We start from the raw sequence: 26,605 nt of genomic DNA, 5'->3' as shown, positions 1-26,605 counted from the left end.
GCAGTGTGTTACAGTCTGCATTTGCCAGTGCTGAGACCCTGACACTGAAAGCAAGCAACTGTCTAGTGTAAAAAACCAGAAGCAAGTCTATCCAATAGTCATATATCCCTGGCAGCTGAGTGTCTCTTAAACTTTGGATGGAAGCCTATCAGGAGGTTGAAGTTAAATGCTTTGCAGAGAAGTGACCTAAATAAAACCACAATCCATGCATGCTGATGAAAGTACAGTTCTCCGCACTGCCAAACACATTTGTGCCTCACCCCATCAAGTACTCTTTTTTCCTCCCAAAACCAATATTGCATTTTAATGTTACTGGCAAAATTGCTTCTAGATGTTAAGCTGAATTTTCAATCATCTTGAAAATACAGTTGGCAAAAATGTTCATCTTCAGTGAAAGAGTATTTGAGATACATTTGGTTTTCCTTTAGTGGCTTTTGCATGCAATAACAGGAAATAAAATTCCTTAGGTCTTTACTTGCTCTGTGGGCTGAACCGTGTAGGGGATAGAGATGAACAAGGCTGACTAATTCTTGCTTTGGTACCTTTCTCTTCTCCCCTATCCCATTTTAAAAGAGAGAGAGAAAGAAAATAGCATGCAATGAAGCAGACGACCAACAATTCAGGGCATTTAAGCAGAGCAGTTTCTGAACAACTCTCTGGCAATTTTCAGTTTGATTTTATTTCAGAGATCTCAAATGAGAACATTGTTACACTACCCGCAGGAGCCAGCGTAAGAGACTCCAGTAATGAGGTAATCATGATGCTATGGGCACTTCAAGCCTTACAGTCCAACCCCTGTGGTTGAAATGGAGCTCAGGTTATAGCAGTGTGATGCTGCAGGAAAGGAACACCCAGCTGCCCTCTGAGGAGAAAGTTGTGTTGGTCCTACCCACTGGATAATAGCCACGGAGGGAGTAGATGACACACGGATTAGGAAGCAAGGAAAGTTGAAGGAGCACAGTGCAAATATAAGCTGGAATGGCAATAAAGGAAATTTGTCCTTCTTTGGCTGCTTGGGAAAATGGGGGAGCTTATTGAAGGGTTTCTTACAACTGGTGATTAACCTAAGAATCAAAAATAACTGTTTCTGTATTAGCTGTGTGCTTGTTGGTTGAAGTGGGGGAGGAGAGTATTCTCCATGTGTATGTCAAGCACAGGACAACAGGCATTAGTTAACAAGGCTGCAGAAAGGGCAGGTTCAGTTTTGGAAGGTATGAGATGAAATACTTGCACCAGAAAGAGGGGGATAAATGCCACTGTACAAGTTGCTGGTTAGGTGATCAGGCTCATCTCACAGGGGAAGTGGTGTGTCTACTTTAGCAGATGAAGGGGGTAAAAGCGAGTTACCATCTATGAGTATATTAAGAAGAGAAACAGCAGGGAGGGGTAAGAGCCAAGGCAAGGTTAGCATTAGCAGGAGTAAACTGTTCATGAGTAAAATGTTGTCTGGAAGTTGGAAGAAGGTTCCTAGGGATCAGAGGGACAACTGTCTGGAATAACTCCAAACATAAGGGTTGGGAGAGGGAAAACCCCTAAGTAGTTTAAAGAGGGAGCTTTCCACTTAAAGAGAAGGCACTGTGTAATGTGCTGAGCTGAAATAGCCAGGGACTGGGGTGGCTGAAAGTCCCTTCCAGTCTTGTGTGTCCTGATCTCTTCAGTGAGGCCTCACAGGCCCATGTTGCTCTGATTTCCCACCACTGTCTGAGAGACAAGCTGCAGCTTTCTCACCGGGTCACTGCTGTAACTACTGCACAGAAGCCATAGAAATGTCATTGCCTTCTGCTGCCACTGGATTTTGTTGTCCAAGGGGATTCCACTGGCAGCTGGGACACTTGCAAGCCAAGACACTACTGGCTGTAGATGACCAGGGCAGCCCCCAAGAGAGTGGGCAGCAACAAGAATCAGATTAGCCTGAAAACACCAACAGAGCAGGAAAAGCTGAAGTGGGGTGTGAGACCTTTCTTTCCCAAACCCGTTTTATTACAGCAAGTCCTAGAATGGAGGGCTGAATTCAGCCGTTACACAAAGTAGCAATTATTCTCAACAATTGGGGAACTTACGGCCTGGATCTAAGCCATGATGCCTTTCTCATGAAACCAGCAGGTCAGTGTTTCCAAGACCCTTGACATTCTGTGTTGTGAGGCACAGGAGGATGTATTCTTTAAATAGGGGTTTTTTGCATACTGTGGTATTTGGAAATATGTAAACATTCGCATTCCTTATTTATTCATCCTGACACTGAGAAACTCGTGTCTAGTTCCCAGGCTCCCGGCCAGAGGAGGCTTGTGTTCCTCACAAAGGTGGTGGTACAGCACCAACCCGCTGGTGCAAGGGTAAAGACTGATCCTGACCCACGCTTTCTGATCGGTGGTGTGCTATCAGTGCCATTATTACTTGCTTGTCACTATAGCAGGGACTACCATGGTAAAACATCAACTCATTAAGCAAAGATAAAAACCATCATAGCCAGGCTGAATCTCTGTCCAGCTCAGTAGCCCATCTCCCACAGTGGCTGTGAGTGAACGCTCAGGTAGAACAAGAGGATATTTCCCTATATATCTGTTTCCAGCCTAGGGACCACTTGATCTGAGTGTGTTTTCTGTGTGTTTACTAACTCAGTGGATTCCTTTTCCCAGTCCCACTTGAGCTCATGTGTACTTTAAGCAACTAAAGCATCCTTTGTCCAGCAGTTCACAGCTTACAGACATACAGTGAGGAGAAATACCATCTGTTTTCAAATTTGGCTCTTACTACTTCCTGCCCCTGCCTAGTCTTTGTGCTGGAAGAAGCAGTGAGCCATCTAACCCTCCCTACCCTCTCTGCCTTTCTCATGATTTTGTAGCCTTCTTCCTGCATCCTCCTTCAGTCATCTCTTTTCCAGACAGAAGAGCCGGGTGTACTCAGTTGTTCCCCAGACAGAAGACATTCCATATCCTGCTGCCTTTCCCTCAAACATTTTCAAGTTCACTAAATCTTTTGTGCATGGGAAAAGAAAATATATTCTGTAGAGAAACCACATCTAAATAACCTGTTTCTAAATAATAGCAGGTTCTTAACTGACCGTGGTCTACTATCTTAGCCTTTGCAACTGTCTTTAGTTTGAAAGGGATTAGGTTGTTGCACATACCCTGCAACTGCAAAATCAATGGCATAGCTAAGCTTTTTAGTCCAAAGCCCAGAATGATTTGCAGACACTGGTAATAGCTCTGTGTTAGGTATGCTTTGGTGAGCAACGGTGAGAAATCATTTGAGCTCATTTCTGTGCAAGTTTCGTGGAAACACACGTTTGCTTCAGTGTCAGAGATGTATTTGGTTAGTGAGAATGTGTAGATTTCAGTGTGGCAGGATGGGACCAGGGTATGGGTCTGCGTGGGAATTGGGAGAAAGGTGTATGGAGACACAGCCTAGGCTGAACAAGAAACCCTCCAACCTCAGGAAGGTATTTTTTTGCTCACTTTTGATCACTTGGTTGAGTCTTCACCTTGTACTGGTAACATTCTTGCTTCACCTGTGTCAGTGACTTGTTTTGTAGTGTTCAGCAGTTCATTCATTTCTGTCTGTTCTTCCTTCTTTAATACTGGATTATTACCTGGCTGCTTTCTTGCTCAGATGTTATGCCTAGTTGTTACTTCCAGGATTTGTTGAAGTTGTAATTGTTATAAATGGCAGGTTTTAATCAACTGGTTTGTAATACAACAAAGCCCTATGCAGGTAGTGCTCAGTCTCTAGCATGGTTTTCAGTCTTCCCAAGATAACTATTCTAGTTAATATATATCAGAAATCCTTTTCATTGCACATTCTTTGGATACCAAAGTGGCTAATTCAAGAGTGCAAACAAATGGGTATTTATTTTAAGTTTGGAAACAATGTTTGAACAAGTGCACGTGCATTTTCAGCATTCTTTTTCATTTTAAAACCAGGACATTTTTTGCTATTTATAGTGAACACAGAACCTGTGTTTCATTCATTGGCAAAACTTATAGTGACCGCACCAGATCAGGATCTGCTCTGTGAATTTCATTCTGAAGGGGCAGGAACAAAGTTAGACAACCCTTTTCCACTTTGAGTCTCAGTTCTAGGTCTGTTAATGGAATGATGAAACAGACTTAACCCCCATTATGTTCTAAGGTGGGTTTGTCCTTGTTTCCCCGGGCAAAGGAACAGTGTCAGGATAAATGGGAGTTAGCACAGAAAACACTTTTTCCTATTTAGGAATGAAGTGAGCTTGCTTGTTTAAACAGATTTTTATGCAGATACTTGATGTATTGCTGTAGAGATCAGTGGAGTTTTGATTTCTCTCAGAGTAGACAATAAATCCATTGTTTTTACTGACACTTCTTCCATCTATGGATGTATTTACTACTGTGTAAGTACAATATATACAGGATATCGCTGTTTACTTCTACTCTTCTTTTGCTTACTATGAGAGAAAGAAAAAAATCCTCTGTCATACATAAAATAATATCCACAATAAGGAGACAAAGGATCTTTGACCACATTTAATGTCTGTCTTTCTCTCTGTTATTTTAAGTTAATACAGCTTTGCTACACTACAGTATGTTACAGAAATTGCTGTGGTGTAAAACTGGGCTCAGCAGAAATAGATTTTTCTCTGCCTTCAGATAGATTATTTTACTTTGTGAGTAAGAAAACCAGGAAGAGTTTTGCAGAGGGCCATATAATTGACTTTCAGCAAACCAGTTATGGGGTTTGTTTCACTTTCAGGTTAAGCAAAAGTCATCTAAGCACCAAATACATGTTGGGGTATATAAATTCCTTCCAAACAGTAATCCCTTGCACACCGTGGTTCTTACTGACCGTACCAGATGTGCCTAATCTGGTTTTGAGGCATAATGCACCTTCTTATAGTTTGAGTAAAGAGAAACTACTCGTTAGACTTGCTGGTAAAGATCAGCACATGTTTCAGGTATCTTGACTGCTGGTTTTCTCAGCTGGTATTATGGACACAGCATCAAAATCTTGTTGAGGAGTTCCGTAAATGGGACATATATGTCAAGTTTTGTGCACAAGTGCTAAAATAATCCAGTCCATCCATTCTGTCCTCCCCACCTGTGTTGGCAATGACTTTTTACAACTACATAGCTTGATTGCTCCACCTCCATACTTTGTCTGCAGTCTTGGAGATAGATACATAGGAAACAAGCAAATAAGTTTGGGTAGTGTGACTCCAGGCAACTAAGTGCTTTTGTGGTACCTGTGTTCATTAACAAAAATTAGGGTAGAGAACTCTGGTGGTTTAAAATAGATTGGATAAAGGTGGGCTCAGAAAAGTATTTAGTCACTATTCCAGCATTTTCTAATGGTGGAGATGATGCAGGAAAACTATTTGAAGTTAGAAGCATAGTTATTATAGTCACCTAAAACAAAACTGCCATGTTTTACAAAATAATTTTATATTCATAAAGTCTGTATTTCCAAATAGAGTTTAAGGCTTTGCATTGTGCTTAAGTAAAAATCTAGTTTCTAAGAGTCTTTCCTTTCTCACTGCATCTTCTCTCATTTCAGCATGCATACACAACTACAGCTATAAACGGGACCAATTTTTGTACATCAGCAAAGGATGCTGTCTTTGTTTTGGCAAGGAACTCTGCTAAACTTGCATCCATTAGCTGTTTTGGAGATTTTATCCTCTTTCTAGGAAAGGTAAGAGTAAGAAAAGTACTGTTCTGTAAGAATGAAGTGAAAAACCAGGGTCTGAGTCTCTTTTCTTATACCTAAAGTAAATAAGGCTTATCTTTGTTAAACTGAGTGTTGTAAAGGCTGTAAAATGAGTTCAGGAGAGAAGATAATGTCTGAGGAATTTGATCCTTTTCATAGTTTCTGCAGAGTGATTTAGTTGTATCGGTATCCTTGGTGCCACTCCTACAGTTCTCATTAAAAGGAGTCTTTGGTAATTACATAGTAAAAGATTGCCTCTGCCCTGTGGAATTGAATGTGGAAATGAACACGAAGTGTGACAACTACAGGATGCCAGAAACTGCAGAGCTATTTCCCAGATGAGATGTGCTGTCAAAATACTGGTTCGGGGTATTTGGGAGGGTTTGGGGGATTGTTGTTTTTTAAGAAGCATTTCTCCAGGACTAATGAGGCTGCATTTCTCTCTCACTGCCCTTCACAGGTGTTTGTTGTATGTTTTACTGTTTTTGGAGGATTGATGGCATTTAACTACCATCGGGAGTTGCAAGCATGGGTAGTTCCTCTGTTGCTGGTTGGATTTCTTGCCTACCTGATGTCCCACAGCTTTCTGTCTGTGTTTGAAGTGACAGCAGATGCCATCTTCCTTTGCTTTGCTATTGATATGGAAACAAATGATGGATCTGCAGAAAGGCCGTACTTTGTGGATCAGGAACTGCTGGTAAACCCCAGTGATAACAGGAAAGACATTTGAGCCATTCTAAGCTTTTGAGGACTTCTTCTTTCCCCAGGACCTAGTAGTTTGAACCCACAACCCACGCTATTTCCTTTCCAACACCTTAGAACGGGATGGGCTCAGGGATACAAATCATATGTGAATTTATAAAGTGAAGTAAATGGCTCCCTCTGACTCCTGTGTGCTAGCTCTGATCTGCTGCCTTCTCTCAGATCATACCCTGTAAGTAATGGCTGATTTTTCAGGCCTTAGTAGATACATGTTCAATATATTACTGGTCATTAAAAAATATAAGGAACTAGATGAGCTGGCTGCAGAGATCAGTCCCTGGGGGGCTTTAAGATTAGATGTTTATGTTTGTTGTGACTTACTGTAGCTGCTTGTTGCCAGCAGCAGGTCAGGGGTCCGTCCACATCCTATGGATGCTGTAGTTCTGAGCAGACTTCACGCAAGCTCGAGTTGCTCTGCTTCACAGCTATACAGAATCCTTTGCCAGAACAGCCTTCTGTCTCTTGATTAAATTCTTCTGCCTCTGGATTTGATTGTTCTCTGTCTTTACCCTCGTAATTATTCTATTGTATTACAAGCACTTTCATGTGTAATCATTACATAGTTAAGAGCGATGGAGAGCTTTAGCTAGTATCTGCATCATTTGAATATATATGTGCCATCCCTTTCATATTAAGAGAGTATCTAAAGATGCAGATGTTTTTTCCTTTCATCCTATTTTTGCCAGTTCTGTCTTTTCCTTCATAAAGAAAGATGATCTTAGTGATTCATGACAAACAAACTCAGCAGCCAGAATAGCTTATATGGTACGAATGTTCTGGATGGATTTCTTCAGGACAGCGTTGGAAGAACTGTTCTGTGGTTTTTTGAATGCTGCTGTTGGACTCCCTATAATGGTCATAGAATTTTGTTGAAAACAACAAAAAGGCAGCCTAAAGATAGGCTTAACCCTTTGTAAAGAACAAAGCAGATAGATGTGCTTTGGCTTTGATTCAGAACAGTACTTAAGCACATATCCCAAATAGGAATATGTTACTGAATGGAAAACTCTGAAGCCTTGACCTCTATTCTTCTCCCCCTGTTTTGCCAAATGCTAAAATACTTCTTAAGCCAATTCTCCTTCATGAAACAAACAGAGGCTTTCCTTTCTTCACTTCCAAACTTTATGGCAGTTCTTTTTGACTCCGGTCATAATTCCTTATAATTAGCCATGCCCTAGGGCCTCTGGTGAAGAAGGGATTTCCCACAGGGGTAAGGAGTCTTCCAGGCAGAATAGGCTGTGTAACCTTGTATGGAAAAACTGGGGGCAGCACATCCAAACTCCTCCTTATTGCATGATCAAGAGTAAGTTTGCTCATATAGCCAAGAACTTGGAGTTTCCCAATGCATGAAGGCATTTGACTTGGGTCATCTGTGTTACAACTGGGTTAGAAACATCTGGGGATGGGAGACTCTGTGGCCCTCAGGACAATATGTGGCAGTGGCAGAGAGCCAGGTGAGGGATTTCTGACAGCCAGAGCCCTCATTCCTGTAACAGGAGATGTAACAGAGTCTTGCCTAATCCTCCTCAGTTGCATTCATCACCCCTGTTGCCTCTGCAGAGTCCCTCCCGGTATCGCTCAGTGTCATCCAGCTGGGAACCAGCTACAGTTTCTTAGCCTGGGGCTAATTATCTTCCTTGATCAGGTATTTTTATTTACATAATGGTTTACATTCCCAAATGATCTCACCCTGTTTTTTGCTCGTAGACCTTTGTGAGTCAGAGTAACAAGTTAACAGAAGGGCAAAAGCACAGAAGCGTAAGACCTTTCCAGGATAATGAAGATGGGACAGAGCTCCAACCTATGGTGAGTGTGGGATATGCATTTACCTGCCAGCTAATGTGTTTGCCTTTACGTCCCAAGAAGAATGGGTGTAGGCTGTCCTGTACCTCCCAATGTCTCACCACACCCACGTGTTGTACCCAGTATCCTGGTTTTCCTTCTGTTGCTTTCCTTCCTCGGGAAACCTCCTCGTGCAAAAAGGATGGATCAAGTATTTGTTCTCATCCTTCCGCCCATTTCCCAGTGTGCCCAGCAGAGGAAGAGAAAGATCAGACAATGGCAAGGGGGTGGGAGATAAGTGCTGTTCTGGTAGTCCTTCACACGTCTGCTGTAGCAAAGTCAGAAGAGCAGAGGGCTGCTTGATTTCATGCTACAACTGCTCAAGTTCCAGAGCTGTAAGAGCAGAGCTTAGAGGCCTTCCCTCTCCACCCCCACCCCTTTTGTTTGTTTTTCTTTTTCTTTCCTCTTTCTTCTTTCCTTTCCTTTTCTTTCTTTTCCTTTCCATCAGTGTGTTTATTTATTTACTCTGGTTTATGCTGGGATGAAAAAGCTGAGGTGCCAGAAGGGAGTGTTCCCCACACCCAGGCTTGGGAAAGTCCTGAGAGCACAGGCTCACTAACTGACATCTGAAAAACTACTGCAAATTGCCCAACCTGAGAAGCTGCTCCAGCAGGTTCAGGATCTGGGCTGGTTTTCCCCCAGCATCAGGGTGGCCGAGCCAGGGCTGTGGGAGAAAGGTTCTGCAGCAACAGCTACTCTGGCACCTGCACTTGCTGGACACTGCCACCGGTGTCTTCTGCCCCCCTCGCTGCTCCTTACACCAGTGTCACACACGCTGGTGATGTTTCTTGACCTGTTGTCAAGAAGTACCAGGCTCTAGCAAACTCATACAATCTTGTGGGCATTTTGCTATAGGCAGATGGTTTATTCCTGCAGTGAGGTATAGTTGTGCTTGATTTTTTCATTGTTTGGGTCTCTTACTGCATTCTTCAGTAATTTTTTGCCAAGCAAAGAAACCAGGGGGGTGGGGAGCCATTCCCTGCGAGAGGATTGTGGATTTGAGACACAAAAGAACCTTAATTGTTTTCCCAGTCTACTCTTATGACATTTAAATGCAGTAACAGGACCAGTGCTACACATGATTTGACTCCTTTTTCTCTCTTTACAGACTTGAATGTGAAGTGCACCAAGAAGTACAGCAGCAGACCAGCAACAGCAAAACCAATCAGAGCAAAAAAGGTTCCCAATACCCCAGGACAAAGCATTAGTTCCCTAAATCTCTGTTGTATCTTCTTCATCAGTAAAGTAAGTGACACACAATCTGTATGAATAAAGCATTTTGTGTGTCAGCACATCTATGTTTATCCATATACTTCCATGATGGTCTGAAAGTTGTTAACAAACAAACTCTCATGGAGTATTTTCATGCTCCTCTGGGAACACTGGGCCAGTTGTTCCTGGATCAGTAAATGTAGAAATGTTTGTAGAAGAGGCTCTGGGAGCTGACTGCTTCCTGATTTACTCTGCATGTCTGAACAGCCAGTGCAACTAAGTAAGGAGCAGTGCTGAGCTCATCGATGGAAATGACCATTGATAGGAACTCTCTGTAGGCAAGATAATTAATGGCTATGAGGTAGGTGTCTTTCTTTGAATTATACTCTTTTGGGAGTGTTTTTTACAAGTTAGTATCATAAACTACCCGCTGGCTCCTCTCCAAAGGGCAGTTGTAGATTAACAACTCTTCCCTTTGCAACTGAGAAGATGAAGCCAAAAAAAACTTGTATCCGGATTTAAAGCTTGACAAAGTAGCAGATGAGCAGTGGCTGGAGAGAGATGAGGTAAAAAGATGTAATATATAATCATTTCTAGAGCTGATAGCTATAACATGGATGTGAAATACACCATGAAGGCATGCAGTGAAGAGACTGTCAGGTTTCTAGTCAGAAGTGGGATGTGGAAGTCTTACAACAGAGCTTTGTTTGAACTTTGTACCTGGACCTTGGTTATAATATGCTCCCGTGGGCTCCACCTCACGCTGAGTGTGGGGTAGTTTTAGGTTTTATTCAGGGGCACCTGATTTCACTCTTCATTCAAACGCTCCTTTGACATTTCATTCGAGGAGAGGTTTGAGGTGGGGGAAGATGACTCCAAGCAGGGAGCTCAGTCAAGTACACGTCAATAGGCAGTGAGACATCACTGCAGGTAAGTGACTCAAGCTGCCAAAGTGAACAGATTGATAAAGTCTTCATTAGTCACAGCTTGGAAGTGATACATGGAAAAGCTCATTGATGGCCTGAATGACAAACCTGTTTCAGCTAAGTACTGTATCTGATTTCCTGCTGCTGAAAGGAGACTAGTTATGCACTAGGGAATGCTAACAAATACTTACTTTTTATTCTTCACTTGCTTAACTTTGGTCTACTTTAATACGAGCCACTTACTTAAAGAAGCTGAGGAATATGGGATAGATGATGAAAAGGGAAGGAAGTAGGTTAATTACTTTCTGTCTGGCAGGTAAAGCTGATCATCTACTGGCTGTGACTCACTCACTCATTATTTAAAGCTCTGCCCTTGGGTACTTCTGGCACTTGGCTTGCAGGTGCTGTGAGAGCTGACAATCACGCTGAACAAGCAATAGCTTGTGCAAGGAAGTGTGCACATATGGTACTCCCAGCAGAGCAATACTCCTCTGCCATAGGTCCCAGTAGGACTGGTTCCAAATAGTAGTGTCTCTACAATATATAAATCCAGTTTACCAGTTTACAGAGCAGGTTTGCTTGGAAGTTAAATCAGTTCTTACTACACATGGTTGGGGTTTTTGTCCTGTTTGTATTTGGATAGTTGCAGTGTGTGTTTTGGCCCTTGACTCAGGAAGTCTCTGGTAATTGGGATACAAGTACATTGCTTTTTAAAGAAGAAGGGTACTGGAAAGCCCCAATTAAGCTGTATTTGAGTGTGTTTCATTTAAGCAATGCTGTACACCCACAGTCCAGAAATGAAAGCTGTGACAATATGTTTTGGGAGTTACATAGAGAGGAGTTCTGAATATGTACCTTTTCATCAAATTTTGTACACAAGTACCTACATAACAAATGGGTGCAAGTTGTTTAAAGCATAAGTTTGGGATTCAGGAGGGCACGATTCAGGCTTTCAAAAAAGAGACTACTTTCACCCAAGCACTGCTTTTTGAAAGGGGGGAAATGGTATATTTCAGGAAGAGCAGGTCTGAACAGGCATCCTGGCAATAATTCTCTTGCCTCAAATGCAGGGCTTGGACCAGTGACCTCTAGGAGTCCTTTCCAATTTAAGTTCTGTGAAATAAATAAGCTTAAGACTTATTAAACAAATAGGTCAGTTCAAAGCCAGGTCACCACATCCCACCCAAAGATAACAGAAACTGATGGAACAAAGCACGAACAACTCTAGTCTTGAGGGAAGAATCCTCCTCAAGTCCAGAACTTGGTAATATAAAACATTGTGTATGTGAAAGTAAATTTAACCTGTACCTACTTTTAAAACACCTTTGACTGTTTTACAGAAGTTAGGATCAGGAACAGTGTCCCACACTCCTGTTAAACCCAGCTCAGGTTAGTACAGCCTGTTTGCACTCCACAGTGAGGAAGAAAGCATCTTCCACTTAGGAACAAAGCTCTGCTATTGGTAACTAAAGAACTCTGACTGCAGAGCAGCAGGCACAGAGATTGGGACATCTCTTTACACACTCTAAAGCAAGAGTGTCTTGAGTTCTCCAGGTGATGGTGTGAAGGCTACAAGCTGAATCAGAGGCAACATTAACTATGTGCAGTTCCTCATTTGCCTTAAGGAAAAGGCAGGGGTTTAGTGAGCAGTGAAGGATCTCTGGTCTGTAGAGGGGAAGTGAGCTCAGCTGTGAAGGAGCTACATTCCTTTCCTGTGGAGTCACTGTCACTCACTCCCAGGGGATTTTTACAAGGCTGTTACATTAAATCCTGTGGTGAAGAAAGAACCCAAACTGTGACAGGCAGCAGTTCTACATTAGCCTTCGCACAGGCAAAGGTGATGCTGATTTGGGAATAATTACTGTGGCATCTAATCTTTGAGAGCAGCAGCATTAACAAATGAGACAGGCTCTTCTACATACCTTTAAGAAAAAAATATTTATTTATAAAAATACACTGGGATCAGTTTGAGAAGTGTGGCAATAAATACAGTTCAAGGAAGAAAAAGCATTTCTACATGGATATATTATGGCACAATAAAAGGTAAGTGCACCATCAATCATGGGACTTTTGTTGGCTCAAGACTTTGTACAAGCTCCCTTTTTAGTAAGACAACTATTTCTAAGTTTGGTCAGTGTTGATAATGGAATGAATACACAATCACAAATGCACGCTTATGTCTAATGCAGGACTTACCATTAGCAAATAATACCTAAGAAACATAGTCATGATATTAAAATCACTAATGTGATGTCTTAGATTTAATTGGCAAAGACCACATTTAACTCTAAGCATGAAATTCTTCTCTCTCATCTGGAAAACAGAAAAGCTGTAAATATGTCAAACGAAGGCTTAACGTGGTACGTAAATACCTGCTCGAGTAGAGATTGTGTAAATGCATAGCTCCTCATCAGACAACCTGGCTGTACAAGAGCACTCCCCCTTTCACAGTATTCCTTTTACTTCATATGCAGTTACTGTTTATGCTGTAGCCTATAACTGTTACAGCACTAAAGGCAACTAGACAGGGAAAGGGCAGAGAAAGGAAAAAGGAATGTATGTAAGGCAGTATTTCTTCAGGTACATTAAGTATAGTGTGTAGGAAAGACAGGTAACAATTCCACAAGGCTAGTTTCGTTCTTACTGAATAAAATAATGGACTAATACTGAACTTCTGAGGCCAAGCTAATAATCAATGCCCTGGTCGCTGTACTGACCATGGTAATCTCTTTGATAGTCATCCTGGTACTCTCCGTGATAGTCATCTGGGTATTCTGCCTGGTAATCGCTATCGCTGATTTCTGAGCCGTTCGTTCCCGTTCCTTGGCTGCCGTTGTGAATGACAGGCTCTGTTGGTGCAGCACAGTACTTGGGGTCGTACACTTGCCGTCCAAGCCCATACACGCTCATTCCCTTCTGTGAAGCCACTTTGTTGGTACCCATTTGTAATGAAATAGTTGCGTTATCCACAGGTTGCAATATGTGCTTCTGGTCGTAGATGTCTCTCCTGGTACCTGGCGCCAGCATACCAGCCTAATAGAACAGGGTTGGGAGAGGTTCAGTCAGAAGGTCAAGAGGTGCAATTACTACATTGATGATTACAACTCGTACACCTTACTGGAAGCACTAGTGTTCACTCATACGTAAGTCACAGAGTAAAGTCTTTGCAGAAAGCTCCAGTTTATTTCCCTTTCGGAAAGGGCAGACTAAGTGTTTGGACTGGGGTAGCGCCCAGGAAGCAGTTTCTTTTTTGCCTCCATCTAGTCAGTACTTGAGATGAAGTTACTATTTTCTTGTGGTGTAACAGCCAGATGGGAATTCTAGAAGCACCAGGCTGGTTTTATGCTTCAAGATACTTGGCGCAGAGCACGCTTGTTAGTGATAAGAAATTCAAGTTCTTCAGTTACTGCATAAAAGCACAGCTCAACTGTTCCCTCTCGCTGCTGCCACACACAACTCACAACCCCTCCCATCCCACCGCACCCTCCCAGGCCGAGTGTTGTATCGGCTCTACAAGCGTGGCACACGGCCCTGCTTACCTGACTGGCTCCTTTGTTGGTGCCCATCTGTAGGCTAATTGTTGTCTGGTCAAAGGGCTTATCAGTTTGCATTTTTGGATCATACAGGTGTCTTCTAGTTCCATAAGCAGTCATGCCTGCCTGGCTGGCACACTTGTTGGTGCCCATCTTTAGTGGGGGAAGGAAGAGATGCGTTTTTATTTGTACAGCAAGCACAGTCTAAGGAAACAAATCTGGTTGGAAACTGATGGAAGAAGCAATTACAGTGCAGGCTTTCCTCGGGCAGCTTGACCACTACCTGTAATAAATTACCCTTTCTCCATACCGAGCTTCAAAAGCATAACCAAAGGCAACTCTCATCCCAAGGCATTTCAGTGACTGGCATTTGCCCAACTGCACTGCAATTACAACGGACGTATGCATCAAAGTGCAGTCACTGACTTTGCCCTTGGACAGCGGTGATTCAATTACACTGCCACAACTTCTCTACCACAGGCATTTTAAGATTTTATGCTGGTTATTTTGGGTTTTATAACTATTAAAGGGAAGTGGAGAGGAAAAAGTTTCTACCATATAAGGAGCTTTAGCTAGCCAAAGAATCCTACTTTAATACCACTTCAGAGGACAGAGAAGACACTGCTAACATCAGCTGTCCCCTTCCTCCTTATCACTCTTACTGCAGATTTAAAACAAACAGAAGAACCTTCCAGGAAGTCACCTGAACTCATAAAGCCAATCAACAGCTTACAAGAACTAAAAGCTCATACCTCCTTCCACGATAATATACTGTGATTCTGCAGCTGCTTTGGCATAAACAATAGCTCAGTTAATCAAAGCACGAAAGTTGTTCTCAGCTGTAACAGATTAACTTGCAAACTGGAATTTCAAACATACCTGCAGGCCAATGACACTCTGACCAGCTTTTAGTTTTCCTGCATCAAAACTTCGTGCTTGTTTCTCTGCATATTTGACACCAATATCAATTGTAGTGTGAAAACCTTTAGTTTTTGCCTGTTTAGGGAGAGGGAGAATAGAGTATTCAGTGTTTAAAGTATATTTTCTGTCCGGCTTTACGGCCCTGACCCTGGGCTCTCAACTGATGCCATGAGCAGGCTTATGTCTAACGAGAAACGCTGTTGTCAGGGGTGAGATAGCAGTCCCTGTGCCGTTTGATGGTGGCACTCCGAAGCTACCCAAGTATCTTGTCAGAGGCTATTCTGCAGGAATTAGTGTTCTCCTGTGAGCCTTCCCATTTCTGTGTATGCACACGCAGCTCCAGAGCAAGACCATCTGCAGCCAAGAATGCTAACTGAACTCCAAGCCTTCCCTGGAGGTGTGCTGTAGGACACAGCCCTCAGGCGCAACCTCTGCAGCACCTCACACTCACAGTAGTATCTGCCCCACCTCGAGTACTGTTTCAGCTCAGAGGACGTGTTGGGGTGAGTCCAGAGGAGGCCACGGAGCTGCTGCAAGGGCTGGAGCAGCTCTGCTCTGAAGCCAGGCTGAGAGAGCTGGGCTGGGGCAGCTGGAGAAGAGAAGGCTCCTGAAGGGGACACCTTAGAGCAGCTCCAGGGCCTAAAGGGGCTCCAGGAGACCTGGAGAAGGGCTTTGGACAAGGGATGGAGGGACAAGACAAGGGGAATGGCTTGAACCTGCCAGAGGGGAGACTGAGATGAGCTCTGAGGCAGAAGCTCTTCCCTGGGAGGGTGCTGAGGCGCTGGCACAGGGTGCCCAGAGGAGCTGTGGCTGCCCCATCCCTGGCAGTGTTCAAGGGCAGGTTGGACACAGGGGCTTGGAGCAACCTGCTCTAGTGTGGGGTGTCCCTGCCCTGGCAGGGGGCTGGAATAGGGTGAGCTTTAAAGTCCCTCCCAACCCATGCTGTGACCTAGCCCCTCCTGACAGGCTGCATGCTGCTTTTTGTAATTACATGTACGGTAAAGGTGCATCTGGACTGGCATGTGGATTTGTGGCAATTCCTTGGGTACAAATACTTACCAAACCTGCTAGTGCCACCAGAGTAGTCTGTACTTGAGTCATATTTCCATTTTCAAAAAGATCATTTGCTTCAAAAATATCATGTGGCTTCATGCCGTAGACTTGGATGGCTTTGATAAAATTCCCAATGTTCTCCAGCTAAACAGAAACATAAAGCCAGTTTTCTGCTCAGTGTTTCCATTCAGAAACTAAGTAATTCTAAAGCTTTCTGGTGTTGGTTTGTTTTGCTTGTTTTACACAAGTTCTTTGCCTTGTGCAAACTGGACAGAACAGTTGGTGTGGTTAAGAATGACTGGTGGGAAGTCTTCTTTTCATATTGACTTCAGAAGTCAACCTGAGCCTTTATCTAGCCTACTCTAATGAGCATCATACACTTTGTTAGACAAAACGGCCTCAACTGTGTCCCTTCCAAGAGAAATCCTAATGGAAAACCTGCTTCAAACTGGGAAACCTGACATGCTGACTCCAGCAAGTGACAATTCTGAGTAAAACAAAAACATAACTATGTGGATAGTAAGAACGTTTCACTTGGTTTGAAGGTATTACCTTGCTCACCTCCTGGAACACCTACAACTAAGCTTTTGGGGTTTATTAGCACTTTTTAGCACTGTGCACCACAGAAACTGGAAAGGAATATATGGAGTACAAGGAGCAAGGACTGAATCCCACTTTCCTTCTCAAGAGGCAGTAAAACTTGTTAAAAAAATAGGAAATCCTCCACCGTATTTACAAGTGTTCAATGCCAATAAAACCAAGAGGCTGACACAGCAGTATCGAGCTAGTCCCAGCAGCAGTAAAGGCAGTCAGCTCTGACCCTCCTCCCACTGCTTGTTCTAAATGCATGTGGCCTTCGATAGTCCCTTGGCTGGGGGAAGTGCTGGGTACGGCACTCAGAAGAAATCAGATCTGTTTACACTGAAATAAAACACATACTGTAGTTTGCACCACATTGTTTTCTGTTACACAACCATTTCTTCTGAGACCTCCCCTCCCAGATGGGATTTAATTCAATATTTAACAGTTGTTTTGGTGGGTTTTCTGCATGTTTTTTTTTTGGGGGTGTGTGTTTGTTTTCAACTTGGAAAAAGGCTTTGCTGTAGGGCTCTATATTCTTCTTCTTCCATCTGAGATTTCACCTAACAGCTACTACACACGTGAGAGCAGCTACACTACTATTAAATATACACTCAACTGCCATTTAGGAGCCATCTCAGCTGTAGTTGCTTTCTGTTGAATGCTGTTCATGTATGCAGTGTCCTCAGCTGTTGTATATGTATCATACAAAACTCAGTGCTATTAAGATTGAAGGTGTACCATATTCACAGCAAATTGGTTAATACAGAGCAAAAGAACTGTTTGGGGGTTGAAGGGGTTAGAGGTGTAGTTTTGGGGGGTTTTTTTGGTTTACCTGGTGCCAATTTAGTTTTGATTGATTAATTTTCTTCACTGATCCTGGCTGCAGCTTATTTATAAGCCTGGGGAGGTGAAAAAAAGGGAAATGCTTAAACAGTAAATCTCATCCTTATACCATCTGTTGCAGGCATCATGTCATATTTTCACTCATGCTGTATTAGTCGCATTAGTTTCATCAAAATGGTTAATTTCTTGGTTTATACAGAGTGCCTAGCTCAGATCTCAGCTCAAACAAGTCTAACAGACCGGCAGAATTTTGGTGTGCCATCTGATTATTATAGAAAGAGCTTCACTGTTAAATTTAGGAATACTTAGAGATCTTTGCTGAAATAGAAAGGAGATTTAAGTTTCCATTTAGCCGCAGCTGTCTCCCACCCTACTGTCAGCTATCTTTGACTGTTGTCGTTGATGTGTTTGAAGGGGAGTCTTCAGAAAGTCCCTTCTTAGTCTCTCAAAAGAGGAAATCTGCTAAAGATAAGGTTACTCTGATGCTTACTCGCATAAGATGATGCCATCTTTTAATCCCAGTTGAAAGTTTGCGCCAATGCTCAGCCCTGTCACCTCTTCTATCCAGTTCCGCAGATCTTCTTCTATCTGGGGGTCATACTTCAGGGCAATCTGTAACACAGGCAGTTATAAAGTTACTTCACAAGAGAAAACTGCAACTCTCCCACATCCCTCCATTTCAGAGAGCATGAGAAATGCTGCAGCGTTTATCCAGTACTTACACTGCTGGATTTGAGACTGTATTTCAAATACCAGAGTACAGCTGTAAGTCTTAGATCCCTTTTACTGTAATGTTTGTGGCTTTACTAAACGTGTAGTTGCCAATAGTGCTTTGAAGCACTTCCCAGTTCTTCCTCCTGTAAAAATGGCTGGAACTGGGGAACTCTTTTGACAGCAGCAGAGAAATGATGAAGTCTCCCCAAGTTGTAGTTCACCATGAAGTAAAAAGCAGTAAAATAGTGTCTTATGAGCACAAGAATGCTGCACTGCCATGCCAGCAGCACAGCTGCTCAGATGGAGATACCTACACAGGAACTTTGAGATAATAGATTTGAAGTTCTTCATCTGAAGATTATCATGGGTATTTTTCCCCTTTTTAGCTAGATTATGATTAATAGGAATGACTGAGTAAGTTTTCCCCTTGTTGCTACAACACTCAGAGTTATCTTGCTGAGGATTCTGAGGGGTTTGTGTGTGGCTTTTTGAAGCTTCAGCTTTGGTATGCCTGCTATTTCTCTTCTCTTTGGCCTTGCTGGAAGACTCTGATGGAATAAACTGTGATCTCATGTCTTAACTGAAAAGAGAGAAAACCTGCAATGGCCTCTGAAGTTAAAGGCACCAAACAGAGGCCCAGAGCTGTTAGCAAGATGACTTCAAAACTCCTTTTCCAGATGTTCAGACTGCACTACTCGATGTGTCAGTCACCAGAAATCAATCCATGTGAATGGAATGCTTAAAATCAGTTAAGTTCAATGCTAGCAGCTAACGGGGTCTGTGCTCCACTCTCTGCCCTTGTTCCCCTGCTCTGCAGACACTGAAAAGCAGCTCAAGCTTCCTTCAGCCTAAACCTGTTACTTTTGCAGTGCTTTTCACTATTGGCAAGTTGGAGCAATAGAATGGTGTCAGTGAAAGCACTGCTACCTTTTCTGCAAGGAAAACAAGTTATCTCAACCCAAGGTTTTACAGCAAAAATAACCTCCTGTAGTGCGGAGCTTGGCAACACTTTCCCACCTTCCTCAGACAGGCAAAACCTGACAGGCAGGCACAGGATTTGTAACTAATGGAAAATCAGCTCAGCTCCCATCAGGTGCTTACAAATTCCTACCCAGAAACTCAAGTAAAGCTGTTCACATTCAGATACAAATGTACATTCAGACTTCTTACATACAGCTGCAGACTTAAGCCCAGAAAGGGCAGATATTAGCAGCTATTTATACTGCAGGAGATTATAATTCCAACCATTCTGAATGGCTGGGATAGAGACAATTGCCACATTTTGGCTCGCGTTAGTAATCCCCAACTCCAAACTGACCAAACAGAAAACTACAGTGTGCTGTTCTCTATTTTTCTGCTAAGGGGAATGGAAAATTCCTGTATCTCTGGCTTTACTTCAGAAACTTGCCTAAGTAATGCTGATTTTCCTTAGACTATTTGTAATAGTGGTGCTGTGGTGCCTTAGTTACAGAGCAGGATAACGGACTAACCCATTCCCTTACTCAGATCTTGGTTAAGGTGAAGATGTTGTACAATATTCTGCACAAGATGACAAGTACCTCAGAGCTTAGACCAAAGTTGGTCTAAATTAACCAGGACACCCCTTTTCTCAGGTACTGCTGCCTAGGGGTTTTTTTTCTTCTCTCTTTCCTCCCAGTTGCACCTTTTGGATATTAAGACAGCCAAGAGGAGAAGCAATACAAAAACTAGCTGAAGTTCACAGCTTCGCAGAGGAAGCCACTGCACTTCTGCCTCTTGGGTGACAGATACTCCTCTTGCACCTTCCTTAAGTTGAGCACCAGAAGCAGCACAAGGACACTCTTCATTTATATTGATGGTGATGACAGTAAAGGGTGGGCAGTCCCTTTACTGAGGGGCTACCACAAAGGTTAACATCTTAAAAATGGTGTATGAGGAAGCTGGTTATCTTTCTCCTTGCTAACCTGGTGGTTAGGTTACAAACTACTTTTCATGGCTATCTGTATTTCCTTCTGTGATCACAGCCTGAGTCTGTCTCCCCAGGAACATTTGGCAGAACTTGCTGAGCTAGTCTGAAGTCACAGAAGAGCAGCAGTCTTGGCCATAACGAGTCGGTTGTCAGTTTGCAAAAGAAAGTGTCTGTGCAGAAGAGAAAGATCCCAAAACAGCCCCGTCAGACTGAACCACAGCACCACACCCTTGTTACACGTTAGAGAACCTACTGAGACCTTCCAGAAGTGAGCTTACCCACAAGGTCTTAAGCTGGGTGTACAGACAAGACATACAGTAGGTAATATGTCTCTGTACACCAGTTCAAGAGAAGAGAAGAGGATTTGTAGAAAGACCAGAACATGATATGCTTTTATGTTCCAGTTAGAAGACAGAAGACTATTTGGGCTGGTCATTTGTATGTTGACAGTTCACACTACATTGAAATTGCTATTTACCATGCATGTGGGTACAGAGAGGGGGCTCAACTAATCTCTTCCACAATTCCTAAGTTAGTTAGAAACGTAATGTATGTTGTGCCTTCTGGAAATCTGGGCAGTTTCAGCTTTGGGGTTTGGTGTAGCTTAAAGACAATGCTCAGTCACAGCTGAGGCATCCTGCACTTGGAATTGTTTTACTACAACTTACTTCCTTACAACATGATTTGTTTTTAAGTACTGGTAATCACTTTGTTTTGTTAAGAAGAGGAAATCAGGTCTGTGATCACGCCACCAAGAGACACGTTTAAAGATCCATCACCTCCCTCCCCATATTAAAAGCAGGGTAAATATGGAAGCCAGTAAGAGTGAGAACACTTACACCTGAAGACTTGTGCAAGTGTGGCTGGTTTAATCTTTCTTGGCAAGCATGTAAAGGAAAAAACACGTCAGAAATTTCCCTCATTTACTACTAAGTGCATTCCACATGTGAGATTACAACTGAGCTGCATATTAAGTTGCTGCCCCCATTGCTTGGGGAACGTAGAAGTAATCAGATGGAATTTTATCCCTTTTGAAAAATATTTACTTGATGTTGGAGTACTTTACCATGTGTTCAAATCTTGAGTTTTTCAAGAGGGTTTAATTGTCCTGGGGTATCACTACAGTGCTTATCTAGAGATAGGAAACAAAAACTGCTTATAGATGAGTAGAAACTTGCCTTATTGTCACTAAAAGCATTACTATTCCACGTGCTGGTTTTCAGAACTGCCTTCATTCCTGTACAGATTTTGTCCTGGTTTTTGACTGCTGGGAAGCCAGGTTACCAACAGTGAGGAGTGGTGGTAGTCTCTTTGAAAACTACACTTTGAAAAGCTAGAGACATGGCAACTTTAGGGTCTGGATTTCCACATGTGACAAGAAGGGGTTAAACAGGGAGAGGGACAGGTCAGGTACTACCAGAAGCCAGGCATTATGCTTACTCTGGATTCTTGGCTCTTTCACTCCCAATGGCACAAGCAGAAGTTATGTAAAGCTGCTAGTGAATACTTCAGATTTTCCACATGTCTGTCAGAGTGGTTCCAGTTTTCCTTTGATTGCTATCAACGGGAAGGGGCATTAGCCATGAGAGAGAGCTGGAAGTTCTGCTATAAATGAAAACAACCTAGGCTTTTTCCATTACTACTAATCAATATGCCAAGATTTGATCCTTTTTAAGCACCGAACGTTCATGGAAGATACTAAAATCTTCCAACTCTACTGCAAAAGAAAACATTGTCTACTAAAGATGAAAGCAGCTCATTCAAAGTATACATCAGCCCTGCCATGAAAAAAACTACTGTTTCACAACACTGTAGAAAAGATTCAATAGTAGCCATGGATATAAAGATGTTATGAAAGTTTAAAGCCAGGCAGCAGGAAGCCAGCTGTTAATTTCATTACTTTGTTGTGACAAATCTTGAAAGATACCACAAAACTCTAACTGCCACTCTTCTTGCTGACCTTCAGAGATGTAGATTGAAGTGTTAAAAACATCTGAAAGCAAACTATAGTTTATACAAGTGGTCAAAAGTATTGGTGATCTCAGGCTGTGGGAGGAAACAAGTAGGTGTTACTTGCTATTACAAGCTGGTACACATCCATTTTATGCCTCAGGCTAGAACCCTTGGGTTAAACTTGATTCCTCTGGCAACCTCACACCCGATTCTCCCAACTTGTTCTGTTCAGGTAGAACTTTCCTGTTCGGGACCTCTTACAGTGTAAACCTCCCCCCCCCCTCCATCTGTAGCACAAGAACAGCAATCACCACTGTTTTTATCAAGTATATGGATCCCTGGACAGAAATGAAGTTATCTTGGCCAACTTTCATTATCTCTGTGTCCCTCGAAGTTACTCAGCGTGCCTGTAGAATGTTAAGTTTGAGTGATGATGTTAACCAGTATTTCACACCATAAATGATATCATATGGACTTTCAGTTGTCCCTTCATGCTAATCTTTTCCAAATTACTCAGTCCACACTATCCACTGAGGGCTATGTATATGCCAGATCTCCAGTTTAAGAGTTCAGCTGTCTCTATTGCTGCTACTCTGGAAAAATCCTGTAACAGCATCTCAAGAAGGAACTTAAGCAGACTGCACAGCTTTTTACAAGTCACTGGGACTAACAAGTCAAAAGGTTTAACAATAAAAGCATGTGCTTGTCAACGGGAGTGAACAACTCTATCACAGGAACAGCGTTTGTCAACGGAACCTAACATTAATAGACCAAGCGCAGCACAGTGGCTTGTAAGGTGCTGTTTCCAAGGTAAATACAGTACAGGGACACGGACAGCAAGAGAAATAGCCAGGGCTTTACTCCTAGATGGTATAGGAGGAGGTTACACATGTACTTTTTCACCAAAATGAACAGAAAAAGAAATAAAAGGCAAAGTTTTTGATGTTAATATTCTCCACAGGGAGAAATTTGATGTGGCCCGTACCCGTGCTTACAGTGACACAAAAGAACTAACTCTGTGGTCAAAAAAGACTACAAAAGCTTACTGGGTTTCTAATACGCATGGGAGCATATTCGTATCATAGTGAATTTAATCCATGTCGAGCCAGGGGGGTTAATGTTCCTTTTTTACTTCTACATATTTAGGTGCTTTCATCTACTGAAAGCAAATAAAAAGAAGGGAAAACTCCAGCTCTTAAGACCTAAAGTTGCACAGTTTAAATTTTAAGCAGCAATTTGTTCCTTTGTCAACTTTTCCGGTTTTATTAAGTCAGAACTATCTGAGTGAAACTGATTTTATGGTTCCAGTGGTAACTACACATGTTCTTTGCACTGAAATAAGTACCACCCTCAGGAGTGATTTGTCTTGCAGAGGCCAAAGATACCAACACTGATACTTCTTTATTGCTTGCTTGGCACTGGTCTGCGGCGAGATCTTTCTCCTCCCCTTTTTTAAGGCTTTATAGTGGCATGAGTGAAGATGAAAGACCTTCTGCTATGAGGCAGGAGCTTGTGGAAGCCCTTGTTCCTCAGAAGTGGGAATGAGGCAGATTATACAGCCAGTCCCAAATTATTTCCCAGAATTCCAGCTCACGGCACCCGAGTTGCCCATCCCAGTCATCACACGTGCTGCTCTAGAACACAACTACCAACCCAGTGACCTTTCATCAGAAGGACAAATTAAAATTCCCCCTTCATTTCACGTACATTGACCAGTCACATGTCATATTCGTGCATGAGAAACCCAAAGGTAAAGGGAATGTAAAAATCCAGATGAAAACCGAAGGGGCAAAGTACTTCAAAAACTGAAAGCCACCATTAAGTTATGTCCTGGGATTTGAACATGTATTTTTTCTTGTCATTATGGGCTCTTGTACAGAACCTAGATGGAACTAGATGATCTTAAGCCCCTTTCCAATCCTAACCATTCTAGAAAGGCAGAGAACACCCAGTGTTAACACCAGCATTGGAAGATCTCACTATATCCTACTGTGATAGCACAGGTTTTACAGCTGTATCCGTTTTCCTCAATGTTCAAGAGGATTTTTCAGTTACGTGTAGCACAATCGGTAACTTCCCATCATCTGTTTTCTCTGTAAATCAAAACTTAGGCTACAACCTTTAAAGGAGGGATGGATATGCATTAATCCAAAATCCCTGGCACCCTTCCCATGGGTACCGGTTTAAACTCTGTCAATTAAGAACAGCTACGCCTCAGAGTTTCCAAGTAAGAAACTTTATTTTACAGGTAAGATACCTGCAGTGGTGTTTGCTGCCAGATCAGCAGCTGGAAGGACTAAGTGTTCCACTCCCTGGCTGTCCCATAGGATTGTGTGACAGCTTCCAAACTAGTCAGGAAGCAGACGCTACCTTCTCTCCCTCAGAGTGCACTAAGAGCCTGCACACCCGCCTTGCGCTGAGTGCTGCTCCCCTCATTCTCTGCAGCTCAACTACTGCAACGCTCTGGCCCCTTTGAATCTGTTGTCACAGTTTTTCTCACGTTACTTATTCTTATCATTTCTTCTCCTAGTCAGTTTTCTGGCTTCTAACTCCAATTCTCCTTAGTCATCAGCTTTCACCTTCAACTGCAGCACCTTCTGGTCCTGCCACCATACATTATACTTCTTGACACTGAGTCCCTCTGCACTCTATCTTTAGTCTGCATGTTGCTGAACAGTTTAAGTTTCTTTGCAAAACATGGTTTCAGTAATATTCACTCCCTATCATTTGAAATCATTGCTGTTTGCATTTGAAAAAGCACTGGAACGTGAAGTTTCTCCTCAGCTAAGACACTGTTGATCCAACCCTATCTGTTGCATGAAAGCAAATCTGAAAACAATCTTGTTTTCCTAGTAGTGACCCAAGAAAGCATCTCCTGAGGTGACTTCTAATGTAGCTCAGGTAGTTATCAGAGACTAGATGGAGACTGCAAACGAACAGTAACATCAGTGATCACTGTACCTCACTGTGAGTGTTCTTCTAATTCATTGCTACTGCAGCGATCCAGGAAAGTACAGATCACATTTAGTTATTTTTCTCCCCAGTAGAAAAGCTTTTAAAATACATCATGTTACAAGTAAACTGCATTGGGACTCTCTAGTCCTTCCCCAAGGCCCAATGGTGTTGACGAGTCTTCCACCTTCCCCTTCCATACAGGACCCCAAAACCTGACTGCTTTAGTCGGAGTCTCTCTCCGCACTTTTATTTCTTCTCTTCAAACACTCCCCACTTACCAAAACCAAAGCAGCAAGTTTTAAAGGCTAATTAGTAACTCTCACACCTCTCTCAGAAGTTAGATGGAGCCTGAGCTTTAGACGATCTTGCCTGTCAGCTGCATCACACTTGTTTTGCTCCACCACCACCAGAAGAATGGGAGAAATTAATCTGGCACAGAGAATGAACCCTAACAACCTGCTTCTGCTGCGCCGTGCTCTCCACCTTACACCTCCCTTCCCAGGGGTGTTTCTGACCAGCCCAAGGTCAGTAGGGGATGCACAATGTTGACTACATTCCAGGAAACATCCCAAAGTATTTTGGATATGGCCACCCAGGCAAGTTGTGCTTTAATCACATAGGGAGCTATAAAAAGGACATGATCTCTAATTAATGTGATATTAAAAAAAAAGCAAAGAGCATAAACACACTAGAAAACATTTACTTCAATTTGGTTTAATTATCCACCTTTACTGTTGGGATGGAGAAGATCACTAAGAAAAGTAAGAGTATTGGAAGTTTACAGAGCTCCTATAGGCAGTTCCATATACATCATCAGCTCTGCAGAGCAGACGGCTGGACATACACATGTGGTTTATGATGAGATGAACTTTTAGCTCACCTTTTTTTAATGAAAACATAGCCTATGTAAAATCAAGCCCTAAGCCTGCTATACTCAAGTTTATAAGCGGTACAAAAGGAAGCACCACTGTTAAAGGAGGAAAGCCAGTCCAACTCCAAGGAAGAGCTTCTGGTTAAACACACTGTAAGAGCTTCCAGACCAACAGTTTTCAGCAATCAAGCACAAACAACAGTTGGCTGTTCTTTCACCTGGGGGGTGAGGCAGGAGTGCAGATACACACCGCAGCCAAAGCTCAGGTAGGTTTCAGTCTCACCACTGTGCATACCTGAATTCACTGCAGGCTTGAGATACACGAGCAGCAGCAGTGTGGGCAAGTGACACGTGAGAGACCTCCCAATCCTGTTGTTTAAGGTTCCATTATTATTCTGTAGAACAAAATGCTCAGGTACCATGACTGAACCTTAACTTTGTTACTACGTTTTGTTCCAATTCTTTTCCATCCATTCAAAGCCCAGTTCTTTACCTCTGATGTTTAATCTCACAGTTGGTTTTGGTTTTAGTTACAACCTCCTGGATTCTTTCAAACAGAATGTACCTTTGCATCTCACAAACATTTTCATCCCATCACTTTATTAATAACGGGTGCTATCAAGACAGACCATGGCAGAAAGGCAACAGTCTTTATCTTCTTAGAAACTTACTTGTGCTTTTTAAGTCTTTGGAGCATGATTAGTACAATGATGTCAGCAAAAACAAGTGAAGAATGTTCAGTCTTGGAACACCAGGTATGTGTCTGAACTACATGAGCTTTGTTGACTTAACACTGAACTGACTTCCAGGT

At 42.6% G+C, this 26,605-nt stretch overlaps 2 protein-coding genes across 2 annotated transcripts in view; one reads left to right on the top strand and one right to left on the bottom strand.

The window, feature by feature from the left end:
• Positions 1-9,397, top strand: part of SLC44A3 (solute carrier family 44, member 3) — a gene marked incomplete at its 5' end in the record, with an annotated part of 29,121 nt that extends 19,724 nt beyond the window's left edge. The window contains 4 exons of the mRNA XM_010009788.1: positions 5,527-5,664; positions 6,140-6,376; positions 8,149-8,247; positions 9,392-9,397. Of these exons, the coding sequence (XP_010008090.1) occupies positions 5,527-5,664; positions 6,140-6,376; positions 8,149-8,247; positions 9,392-9,397 (480 nt within the window). The remainder of the gene's footprint in view (positions 1-5,526; positions 5,665-6,139; positions 6,377-8,148; positions 8,248-9,391) is intronic.
• A 2,943-nt stretch (positions 9,398-12,340) lies between these two features.
• CNN3 (calponin 3, acidic) lies at positions 12,341-17,965 on the bottom strand (the record flags this gene model as incomplete). The annotated part of the gene is made up of 6 exons (XM_010009787.1): positions 12,341-13,454; positions 13,961-14,107; positions 14,834-14,950; positions 15,935-16,072; positions 17,343-17,409; positions 17,844-17,965. Coding segments are annotated over 6 exons (939 nt in total), but the record flags the coding sequence as incomplete, so codon positions are not given.
• Between the last annotated feature and the right edge of the window lie 8,640 nt (positions 17,966-26,605).

This window comes from Nestor notabilis, unplaced genomic scaffold (genome assembly GCF_000696875.1).
Source record: "Nestor notabilis isolate BGI_N333 unplaced genomic scaffold, ASM69687v1 scaffold3932, whole genome shotgun sequence".
In the NCBI taxonomy this organism is placed as follows: Eukaryota; Metazoa; Chordata; class Aves; order Psittaciformes; family Psittacidae; genus Nestor; species Nestor notabilis.
This window is presented reverse-complemented; position numbering and strand designations above follow the sequence as displayed.